This window comes from Onthophagus taurus, chromosome 3, assembly GCF_036711975.1.
Source record: "Onthophagus taurus isolate NC chromosome 3, IU_Otau_3.0, whole genome shotgun sequence".
In the NCBI taxonomy this organism is placed as follows: domain Eukaryota; kingdom Metazoa; phylum Arthropoda; class Insecta; order Coleoptera; family Scarabaeidae; genus Onthophagus; species Onthophagus taurus.
This window is the reverse complement of record NC_091968.1, coordinates 27,436,962-27,449,543: the sequence shown is the minus strand read 5'-3', so window position 1 is coordinate 27,449,543 and position 12,582 is coordinate 27,436,962. Positions and strand designations below refer to the sequence as shown.

General features: G+C 28.2%; 2 protein-coding genes and 1 long non-coding RNA gene across 3 annotated transcripts; 1 reads left to right on the top strand and 2 right to left on the bottom strand.

Annotated features, from left to right (window-relative positions):
- Window positions 1–1,697: 1,697 nt before the first annotated feature.
- LOC111422466 (CAAX prenyl protease 1 homolog) lies at window positions 1,698–3,201 on the top strand. Its single transcript, XM_023055654.2, has 2 exons — window positions 1,698–1,891; window positions 1,948–3,201. The coding sequence occupies exons 1-2, from the start codon at window positions 1,778–1,780 to the stop codon at window positions 3,133–3,135; spliced, it is 1,302 nt and encodes a 433-aa protein (XP_022911422.1). The 5' UTR covers window positions 1,698–1,777; the 3' UTR covers window positions 3,136–3,201.
- A 705-nt stretch (window positions 3,202–3,906) lies between these two features.
- On the bottom strand, window positions 3,907–8,989 carry LOC139429625 (uncharacterized). Its single transcript, XR_011640191.1, has 4 exons — window positions 8,881–8,989; window positions 8,530–8,689; window positions 5,328–8,339; window positions 3,907–5,272 (listed from the first exon to the last, which is right to left on the bottom strand). It is a non-coding gene; the product is annotated as an uncharacterized lncRNA (long non-coding RNA).
- Window positions 8,990–9,671: 682 nt separating this feature from the next.
- Window positions 9,672–11,653, bottom strand: LOC111422467 (5'-3' exonuclease PLD3-like). The gene is made up of 6 exons (XM_023055655.2): window positions 11,504–11,653; window positions 11,177–11,448; window positions 10,945–11,125; window positions 10,406–10,861; window positions 10,054–10,356; window positions 9,672–10,001 (listed from the first exon to the last, which is right to left on the bottom strand). Exons 1-6 carry the CDS (start codon window positions 11,507–11,509, stop codon window positions 9,726–9,728), a joined length of 1,494 nt encoding a protein of 497 aa, XP_022911423.2. The 5' UTR covers window positions 11,510–11,653; the 3' UTR covers window positions 9,672–9,725.
- Window positions 11,654–12,582: the final 929 nt, after the last annotated feature.

Here is a 12,582-nt window from a genome sequence, read left to right as displayed (position 1 = left end):
TTATCTTCATTTTAATGGTACATAACCTATACAAACTAAAAACCAATGAGTTAGCTGAAGTTAGCTGTCAATATTTGACAATTAACTCATAATTAGGTTATAACCTCAATTGTAAAAAAAATTGCAACTTTTATGATTAAAATGAAAATTGTCGATTATTTCAAAAATTTATTTCTCAGGAACTAAAAGTGATTTTTCAAAACAGCTTTTTGCATTAAAAAGAAGATACTTTAATTAATAATAATGAATGATAGTATAATCATTAAAACAATCTTTATTTAAATAATCGCATAATTTTAAATAAATTAAATTCGTTTATTAATTGTTAATGATTTTGTACAAAACGAAGTGCCGTCAATATCAAACGAATCGACGTCAGTGTTCATTTTATTCTGTGGCAAAACTACATTTAGTAGGCAACCAACATAACATCTCCATAGGAATAAACATATATTTAATGAATATTGATATATTATAAACAAATAAATTAATAATGATATAAACATTTAATCAGTCTTAATTTAAATAATCGCATAATTTTAAATAAATTAAATTCGTTTAATAACTTAATACAATAAAAAGAAACTAGATGGCTCCTACTTCATTTAAAATTTGACATTTTAGCAATCTTAATTTAAACAATCGCATTATTTTAAATAAATTAAATTCGTTTATTAATTGTTAATGATTTTGTACAATACGAGGTGACATCAACATCAAACGAATCGACGTCAGTCTTATTTCTGATTATTCCGTGGAAAAACTACATTTAGTAGGCAACCAACATAACATCTCCATACGAATAAACATATATTTAGTGAATATTGATATATTATAAACAAATAAATTAATAATGATATAAACATTTAATCAATCTTAATTTAAATAATCGCAAAATTTTAAATAAATTAAATTCGTTTATTAATTTAATACAATAAAAAGAAACTAGATGGCTCCTATTTCATTTAAAATTTGACATTTTAGCAATCTTAATTTAAACAATCGCATCATTTTAAATAAATTAAATTCGTTTATTAATTATTGTTAATGATTTTGTACAATACGAGGTGACATCAACATCAAACGAATCGACGTAAGTCTTATTTCTTATTATTCTGTGGCAAAACTACATTTAGTAGGCAACCAACATAACATCTCCGTACGAATAAACATATATTTAATGAATATTGATATATTATAAACAAATAAATTAATAATGATATAAACATTTAATCAATCTTAATTTAAATAATCGCAAAATTTTAAATAAATTAAATTCGTTTATTAACTTAATACAATAAAAAGAAACTAGATGGCTCCTATTTCATTTAAAATTTGACATTTTAGCAATCTTAATTTAAACAATCCCATTATTTTAAATAAATTAAATTCGTTTATTAATTATTGTTAATGATTTTGTACAATACGAGGTGACATCAACATCAAACGAATCGACGTCAGTCTTATTTCTGATTATTCTGTGGCAAAACTACATTTAGTAGGCAACCAACATAACATTTCCCTACGAATAAACATATATTTAGTGAATATTGATATATTATAAAAAAAATTAATAATTATGAATAATAATATAAACATTTAATCAATCTTAATTTAAATAATCGCATAATTTTAAATAAATTAAATTCGTTTATTAATTTAATACAATAAAAAGAAACTAGATGGCTCCTATTTCATTTAAAATTTGACATTTAAGCGTTGTCAAAAAAGTCGTAAAGGTTAACTTGAATAAAAACATTTCTTTTATACCGAAATAATGCAAAAAGAAGAAATTTTTGAAAGCAGTATAAGTGATCGGACGGTTTTATACGCAATTCTAGCATTTTTATGGATCGAAACGTTATGGGAACTCTACCTAGCGGCAAGACAGGTAATCTAACCTCAAAAATTTTTGTTTAAAACTTTATCTAAATCGATTATTTTTAGTATTCCAAGTGTTTAAAAACGGAGGAGGTCCCCGCGGAGCTTGAATCTGTTATGACAAAGGAAACGTTTAATAAGGCGCGTTTGTACTCTTTGGATAAAAGCAAATTTAATTTTATCCATGATATTTTTTCGTTGTCGGTGACTACAATGATGATTTATTGCGGGGTTTTGGCAAAGTTATGGAGTTACTCTGAAAGTATTAATCCATGGGAAGGAGAAGTATTGATTAGTTGTATTTGGATATTTTTATTTACAACTATTTCTACGATTATCGACCTCCCATTTACAATTTTTTATACTTTTGTGTTGGAGGAAAAATATGGTTTTAACAAACAAACGCCTAAATTTTTCGTTGTTGATAAAATCAAATGGTTTATTTTTCAACAAGCCATTTCGTTACCCTTATCATCCTTAACAATTGTTATTATTAAATACGGAGGTCCATTCTTTTTCGTTTGGTTATGGTTGGTTGTTGGAGTTATCGCTTTATTAATGATCACCATTTACCCAGCTTTTATTGCCCCCTTGTTTGATAAATACACTCCACTACCGGAAGGCGAATTACGCGCTGATATTGAAACGTTAGCGTCTGATTTAAAATTTCCATTGACTCAATTATATGTTGTTGAAGGTTCGAAACGATCTTCGCATAGTAACGCTTATTTTTACGGTTTATTTAAATCAAAACGTATCGTTTTATTTGACACTTTATTGCAAAATGACGATTCCGGTTGCAAAAACGACGAAATTCTCGCAGTTTTGAGTCACGAATTGGGCCATTGGAGTCACGGGCACATCATTAAAAATTTAGTCATAATGCAACTTCATTTATTGTTTGTTTTTGTATTTTTTTCTTTTATGTTTCAATTTTCGCCGGTTTATCAAGCGTTGGGATTCCCCGCGGGGTGTCAGCCGGTTTTAGTGGGACTTATGGTTATTTCCACTTATGTTATGACCCCTTATAATTCTTTGTTATCGTTTATTATGACGTGTTTAAGTAGACACTTTGAGTTTCAAGCTGATGAGTTCGCTGCTAAATTGAAAAAAGCTGAGCCGCTTCAAAGGGCTTTGATTAAGTTGAATAAGGATAATTTGGGATTCCCCGTTTATGATGATTTGTACTCTAGTTGGCATCATTCTCACCCGCCTTTATTAGAGCGAATGAAGGCGCTTAAAAAGTTCGAGTAAAAATGAATTTGTACTAAATCTTTTGATGTAGAATTTTGAATAAAAAATCGATTTTAGCAAAAATAATGTGTTAAGTTTCATTTAATATATGTATGTACAAAATGTTTAGGGAAAAAGATGTAAAAAAATGTTTAGGTGTGGATAAAAGATGTTCATACTGCAGCGAAATCGGTTTTTGAAAGTGTATGAGTGAGATAATCAAACAAGCGAACTAAACAGAAACAGAGGACACTTTAATTAATAATAATGAATGATAGTATAATCAGTTAATCAATCTTAATTTAAATAATCGCAAAATTTTAAATAAATTAAATTCGTTTATTAATTTAATACAATAAAAAGAAACTAGATGGCTCCTATTTCATTTAAAATTTGACATTTCAGCAATCTTAATTTAAACAATGGCATTATTTTAAATAAATTAAATTCGTTTATTAATTGTTAATGATTTTGTACAAAACGAGGTGCCGTCAACATCAAATGAATCGACGTCAGTGTTATTTCTGGTTATTCCGTGGCAAAGCTACATTTAGTAGGCAACCAACATAACATCTCCATACGAATAAACATATTTATATTTAATAAATATTGATATATTATAAACAAATAAATTAATAATGATATAAACATTTAATCAATCTTAATTTAAATAATCGCAAAATTTTAAATAAATTAAATTCGTTTATTAATTTAATACAATAAAAAGAAACTAGATGGCTCCTATTTCTTTTAAAATTTGACATTTCAGCAATCTTAATTTAAACAATGGCATTATTTTAAATAAATTAAATTTGTTTATTAATTGTTAATGATTTTGTACAATACGATGTGCCGTCAACATCAAACGAATCGACGTCAGTGTTATTTCTGGTTATTGTGTGGCAAAACTACATTTAGTAGGCAACCAACATAACATCTCCATACGAATAAACATATTTATATTTAATAAATATTGATATATTATAAACAAATAAATTAATAATGATATAAACATTTAATCAATCTTAATTTAAATAATCGCACAATTTTAAATAAATTAAATTCGTTTATTAATTTAATACAATAAAAAGAAACTAGATGGCTCCTATTTCATTTAAAATTTGACATTTTAGCAATCTTAATTTAAACAATGGCATTATTTTAAATAAATTAAAGTCGTTTATTAATTGTTAATGATTTTGTACAAAACGAGGTGCCGTCAACATCAAACGAATCGACGTCAGTGTTATTTATGGTAATTCTGTGGCAAAACTACATTTAGTAGGCAACCAACATAACATCTCCATTCGAATAAACATATATTTAATGAATATTGATATATTATGAACAAATAAATTAATAATGATATAAACATTTAATAAATCTTAATTTAAATAATCGCAAAATTTTAAATAAATTAAACTCGTTTATTAACTTAATACAATAAAAAGAAACTAGATGGCTCCTATTTCATTTAAAATTTGACATTTTAGCAATCTTAATTTAAACAATGGCATTATTTTAAATAAAATAAATTTGTTTATTAATTGTTAATGATTTTGTACAATACGATGTGCCGTCAACATCAAACGAATCGACGTCAGTGTTATTTCTGGTTATTGTGTGGCAAAACTACATTTAGTAGGCAACCAACATAACATCTCCATACGAATAAACATATTTATATTTAATAAATATTGATATATTATAAACAAATAAATTAATAATGATATAAACATTTAATCAATCTTAATTTAAATAATCGCAAAATTTTAAATAAATTAAATTCGTTTATTAATTTAATACAATAAAAAGAAACTAGATGGCTCCTATTTCATTTAAAATTTGACATTTCAGCAATCTTAATTTAAGCAATCGCATTTTTTAAATAAATTAAATTCGTTTATAGAGATAATCAAACAAGCGAACTAAACAGAAGGATTACACTCGTATGGGCAGAATACGGGAAACTTAGAGACATTTCCAAGAGAAAAAGCCAAGAAAGGCTTTCAATCAATGCGTGTTTCCGGTTATGACATACGGCTCCAAAACTTGAACATTAACGGTAGCCACTGCTAGGGGGGTCCAAGTAACGCAAAGATAGAAGTAGAGGTCGATCCTGGGTGTAACTCTGAGGGACTACATACGAAATGAAGACCTATGAAGAAGAACTGACGTAAAGGATGTGGTCAACAAAGGTTTCCAGGTCTCACCATAGAAAATAGCTTCGTAGAAATGCAACTCTTTAAAAGAAACTGCGTACTAAAAAAAAAATTGAACGCATGTGCCGCCATCTGTTGGGGATATTTCGGAATTATTCAGCTAAGAACCGAACCACTAGAATACCGGTTGGATTGGGTTTATATATAAAAACTCCAACCACAGAATAACTGTTTGGAGCCACTAATGGTGGCTCCAATTAACGTTCCGACTGATTGGGAATTCCTCAGATGCAATTACTTACAAATTACGGCAATTACACCTGTCAAATAATGCCACACATTTGAATATCACACTGCATCATATGACATGTAAGATTGCATCTGACGAGCTTTCAATAACTTATCACATTAGCTGAAACAAAGCTTTAATGTCAATTATAATGTAATTATTTAATCATACCATTATTACTTTATTATACTCTTACCGAAAAAACACTTTAAAATGACGTTTTCATCTGTCATTCTGAACAATCATTCAACTTTTAAAAAGTTGAAGTTAGCGACAAATTTAAAAATATAACACGAATTGGAATCTCTACTTTTTAAATTAAAAGAATGATACTGGTAATAATTGTTATTGCTGTCTGTCATCATTCCCATTATTAATAATAAAATTGTTGGTTTAATTAAATTATTTCAGTATAGATGCTAATGCCATCTTACGGTAGATTTCGACATACAATCAGTCCCAAAACGATTTATCGTGAGATCTCATGACATTACCTTTAATCTCACGATTTGTCATGTACTTCTCACGATTTTCTTACAAAAATAATATAATAATTAGTATTAATAATATCTAAGTAAAATCAGCATTTTCATCTCGAATTGTAAATTACTGTAAATTTCTCTATTAGTTACATTTATTCGCCGCTAGATGGCGCTAACAAATTACTTAAACTGTAATATTTTTTTGTCCACGACTACACCTTATAATCACTTATAATATATACCTTATGAATGAGTTTTCTAAAACAAAAGGGTAGTCATTTTTCACGGAGTGAATAATAGCGGTGAATGATAATCATTATTCACGGGTAACCAACTTGACAGACTAATAATAATTATTTGAAACGTTAAAATTTCAAAAAACGTCAATTTAATTCAATTTTTTGGGAGTTTTTAAAGGTTTGACATTAAAAAACCTAAACAAATTCCATTTTTCGTATAATTTAAGCATTAATTAATTAATTTTCGTAAAGAAAACGACGTTTTATAAAATTAACGTTTAATTTTGACAAATTGTTGTGAAGTTGGTTACAGTTGAATTTGTGTCACATTGACGTTTAAACTTTATTCTTTATTATTCTTAAACTTTATTATAAATGAGTTTTCTAAAACAAAATGGTAGTCATTTTTCACGGAGTGAATAATAGCGGTGAATAATAATCATTAATAATGATTAAATGTTCTATATAAATTATGCTTAAAAGTCAGATTCTTTTGAGGGCTTGTGTATGTAAGTACATACTAGATATTTGGAAGTACTTAAACTGTCTTAAAAGTAGCTAAATTACTTAAAAGGAATTAAAATTAACAAAAATAGTTAGAATACCTAAAGTAGCTAACAATGAGGAGTTAACTACTTTCTGTGAATATTTTATGCTAGCATAAAATAGTCGAGTATAACTACTAATAGAACAAAAGTAGTTAGAATACAACTACTTTTACACAAAAAGTAGTTAACTACTGCCCAGCTGTGGATAGTACCTAGTGGTTTAGCCGAACGTCTCAAAAGACGGCTAAACCCAAATGTTTTTAGTTCTAGTTTTAGTTCAATAAAAATATACAACAACCTGGCGATGTATAACAAATAAAACCTGCTCGCTGCAATTAATACATTTTGTAAAATAACATCAATTGATAATGCATCAGGATTTCAAACCAATCCAACTAAATCTATTGACTGTGAGTTTATTATAGATATAACCTAAGCATAGTCAAGGTGAGGAAAAAAGACATTATGGCAAACCAGATTTGTTTCATGTTTCTTGGAAGGAACTGGGGTGTTAAACCACGAAGACTCAGTGAGGATTTCAATTCGGGTTTCAAAACAAAACTAACCTATCCTAACATTTCTTCACGCTATAATTGGAGTTTCTTCACGCTATAATTTGGGTTCAAAAGAAAGCCGACATTCCTTTACGCTATAATTAGGGTGTCAAAACAAAACTAACCTATCCTAACATTCCTTCACGCTATAATTGGAGTTTCTTCACGCTATAATTTGGGTTCAAAAGAAAACCGACATTCCTTCACGCTATAATTAGGGACCAAAACAAAACTGACCTATCCTAACATTCCTTCACGCTATAATTGGAGTTTCTTCACGCTATAATTTGGGTTCAAAAGAAAACCGACATTCCTTCACGCTATAATTAGGGACCAAAACAAAACTGACCTATCATAACATTCCTTCACGCTATAATATGGGTTCAAAAGAAAACCGACATTCTTTCACGCTATAATTACGGTACCAAAACAAAACTGACCTATCTTAACATTCCTTCACGCTATAATTAGAGTTTCTTCACGCTATAATTTGGGTTCAAAAGAAAGCCTACATTCCTTCACGCTATAATTAGGGTTCAACAGAAAGCCGACATTCCTTCACGCTATAATTAGGGTTTCAAAACAAAACTAACCTATCCTAACATTCCTTCACGCTATAATTGGAGTTTCTTCACGCTATAATTTGGGTTCAAAAGAAAAGCGACATTCCTTCACGCTATAATTAGGATTTCAAAACAAAACTAACCTATCCTAACATTCCTTCCGCTATAATTGGAGTTTCTTCACGCTGTAATTAATTAATTAAAAAGATTTAATCCACTTACCTTGTTTATAATACCCTAGATAAACCAATTTTGAGTTAAATACAACGTTTAAATCCAATTAATTATGTGTTTTTCTTTAAAAAAACTTAAATTCAATTTCAATTTTGACAAGCCCCTGCAATATTTGGATCTTAATCACCATGGTAACCGAGTCAAGTTATATAACCTTAAAATAATAAAATTTTATTCGGATTTTTTTTATTAATGCTAATCTAATTTGTATTAATTTTAAAACAATTCGAATTCTTTACGATTATCTCGCATTCATAGCAAATTCGTTAATTGTAGTTAATTTAAATCGATTCTAATTAAGAGAAATAAATTAAAAATCTCTTTTTTTGATTTAATCCACTTACCTTGTTTATAATATCCTAGATAAACCAATTTTGAGTTAAATACAACCTTTAAATCCAATTAATTATGTGTTTTTCCTTAAAAAAACTTAAATTCAATTTTGACAAGCACCTATAGTATTTGGATCTTAATCACCATGGTAACCGAGTCAAGTTGGATAACCTTAAAATAATAAAATTTTATTCCGATTTTTTTTTATTAATTCTAACCTAATTGTTATTAATTTTAAAACAATTCGAATTCTTTACGATTATCTCGCATTCATAGCAAATTCGTTAATTGTAGTTAATTTAAATCGATTCTAATTAAGAGAAATAAATTAAAAATCTCTTTTTTTGATTTAATCCACTTACCTTGTTTATAATATCCTAGATAAACCAATTTTGAGTTAAATACAACCTTTAAATCCAATTAATTATCTGTTTTTCCTTAAAAAAACTTAAATTCAATTTCAATTTTGACAAGCACAATATTTGGATCTTAATCACCATGGTAACGATGGTAACCGAGTGAAGTTGGATAACCTAACAATAATAAAATTATAATCGTTAATATTTCCCTTTATATTTTAATGTTTTTTTAATTTTACTTTATCTTTTTTCTTTTATATACAAAAATATAAAATTGCTTCTTAAGTGAAATACACTGTATAAATAAAAACGTAGAAATGTCAATTTTTCCAATGACGTTACAGTAAGGCCTTTGCGGGGGGATACGTTCATATATAACAGCAGCGTTCATATGGAGTTGAATAACCTTTTTATACAGCATGTTTACTCAATGGACCTTGGTTGCTGTTTATTTTTAATTAAAAAAAAATATATGAGCGCCATCTATCAATAATTTATTACGTCATTTAATAATAATATTAATAAAAAATGTGAGATAATGCGATCTATTCCAACTTTTGTGTAAAACAAATATAAATTAAATAGTTCAACAAATGTATTTGTTTCAAATATCAAAAATATGATTTTTTAATTTTGTTATAATTTACAGGAAACTGTAAATTTAATTTCATTGATGACTGAAGACACTAAAAAAAAGTTTATTTTTAGTTTTATTCTAAAACAATAAGAAATAGACCTGTTAAACCCTATATTTTTGTAATCAGAAAAAAATAACGAATTTAATAAGCGAATAATCAGTTTTAATCCCACTTTATTAATTAATTAATTAAAAAAGTTATTAAATTAAGTTAAAGCTTTAAAGTTTGAATGGGAATTGTGTAATTAGAAGTCCAATCTCGTTCGAAAACGCTTTGTAATTGGCTCCTTATTGAATTTTCGGTGTTTGTTTGGTTTTTATCGTCCTCAAAAACAAATCCAACTCCCGCTGTGTTTATGAAATAATCCCCGGACCAATTTGAAGTCCCAATATAAGCCGTTTTATCGGTAACCATGTATTTGTTATGATTTACACGCCCGAAAGGGATTTTTTCTTGATCCTCCGACGTTGGAACGACGAAATGTTTCTATAAAATTAATTTTAAAGTTAATAAAAAAGAATGTCATTAAAATAATTACAATTTCAATAGAAACCCATTTGTATGACTCATTTAGAATTAAAAGTGATTTTAAAAAATTATCTTCAGAATCCCGCGAATGCTTCCAATGACTGATTAGCATTTTTATTTCAATTCCGTTAATTGCAGCGGATTTTAAAGCGTCATCGATGACTGGCCAGAATTGAATCCTTTTTGTGTATAAAATTAGAGGTAAATAATCCATAACTGCGACGTAAATGAATTTATTCGCCGTTTGAATTGTGTTTAATATAGCATCGATGTCGTTTGTACGACCTTGAGGGTTTAATTGTAAAGGTGAACTCTAAAAGTGATTTATTTGAAAAAAAAAAATTCAAGGATTGTTTTTGTACCGATAAAAATCCTGTATAAGAAATATTTTGGGTATCAACAATTTTAATTGGATTCTCCTTGTTAATATTGGTACTAAATTTATTATCCCAATGATCTGGGATTATTGCATCTTTCCCTAATTCCCAATAAACATCAAAAATTTTTTTTAAATCCTTTGCTAAACACCGACATTTTCTCCCAACAACCCCCATCTCTTTCACTTGTGTTAAAGCCCTCCAATCCATATTAGCACTCCCAATATAAAAATTCTCATCATCAATAATCCATATTTTAGTATGCAAAACCCCACCTCCTAATAATTGGGTAAAATTAACTGAGCGAACCTCCGCGGAATTCTCCTCTAAAATATTTGTATCATTGCTGGTTAAATTTGGATCTGGGGCACTTTGAGCAATTCGAATTTTAATTTTTCGAATTGATCCTGCATCTAATAAAGCTTGGAAAATTTCTTCTCCCTGTAATCATTTATTTATTTTATTATCTTATCAAGATGTACTTAAATTTCAAGGATACGATTAAAAATATAATTTTTATTCACCTGTTTAGCTGTTGGATGCGGAATAACATCAACGCCCCTTAAAGTCCAATAAAACGAACCTATCTCAATCGATTTTTGCGCATTTTCTATCAAATTTATCCAAGTATCGAACGTTGTGGGGAAAATCGGCGAATTATTTTTATAAAAAACTCCATCGGGGATACTTTCAACTAAAGAAAAACTAAAAAAACAAATTAAAAAATGTTTTTTTATAATTTTTTTTATATCTTACCTACAAGTATCTGGACAAGAATTGTTTCTAATTTTATTATTAACTTTGTGCAAAGCATTTTGTGCTACCTGATCTAATAACGGAACGAAAAATATTAAAATAGTCAACACTCCGAGTATAACCATAGGAATATATTGGACTTTAGTAAACGGTTTTTTACGGGACGTCGATAATATTTGTACTTGATCATCGTTTCCGTTGAAATAATAGTTTAAATTGGGGCCATCATCTTCGTGTGGGGCTTCGTAAAGCGTACTCGGTCGATTATCGCCCTACATAAAAATGTATCATTAACAAAATCTATACGAAATTTTATTGCTTACTTACTCTCATCTTATTTTAATTAATCGCAACGATTATTAATGATTTTAAATCGTTTCTTTGTCCATTTTGACATCAAGTTTTAGGTTACTTTGGATTTAATTTGATTACGAAATAGAAAAACAATGAGAAATGTCATCCAAGTAACGCCATCTATTTTTAATCGATACAACTAAAATTTTTAACCTCAAATCCATTTTTGGCGTTAATATTAAACTTTTTTATTAATATTTTTAATAAATTAATTAATGTAGTTGTAATAATTACATTAATTAATTTAATTATATGAATGATTTTTAAATTATATTAATAAAAAAATATTAAAAACGTATTTGTCATATATGGTCACGCCATCTAGTAGTAAGAGACTGTCATTAGTTAAGGTTATGTTCATAAAGTTTTATAAGTTACTTTTAATAAATGATTTATAAAGTAAAGTGGTAGTAGCTACTTATATTCTATCTTTTTTAATTCGGAGAAGTGTTTTCAAATTGAAGCGCCAAAAAGAATGGTCACTATTGGTCAGTTTTGGTTTAGCCGCACGTCTCAATATGAAACGTCAAACATGAATGATTCTAGTTCTAGATTTTGTGTTAGTTCTAGTGATAGTGTAAAACTAGAACTAACACTAGACCTAGAATTATAAAATATCGGGTTTAGCCGTGCGTCTTCAGACGGAATTTACAACCCACCCTCTGCTCCATACCCAATATTTGAGAAATTCGCACTGGTTTAAATGTTAATTAACCTAACTCAAAGTGGAATTTCTACACAAAATTCTGAAATAAATCAGTAAATCAGGTGAATCCGAATGTAATTTTTAAAGATTGGGGCTTTAAAACCATATGTCGCATTTGGGTGCAAAGAATCAAGTGTTGTAGCAGCAACTTTTAAATCTAGTGAAAAAGACACAGAGAGATATCACTCAACACAAGAATAGTTTTAGTTAATAGTCTTCAGCCAGTAGTATTGTGATCTCCAAGCACTTAATAGTGTTTTGGCAGCAGTATATAGTCTTCTGAAAGCGTTAAATAGTCTTTGCCAACAATATCTAGCTTTCTCCAAGCAATTAGTAGTCTTTCCAA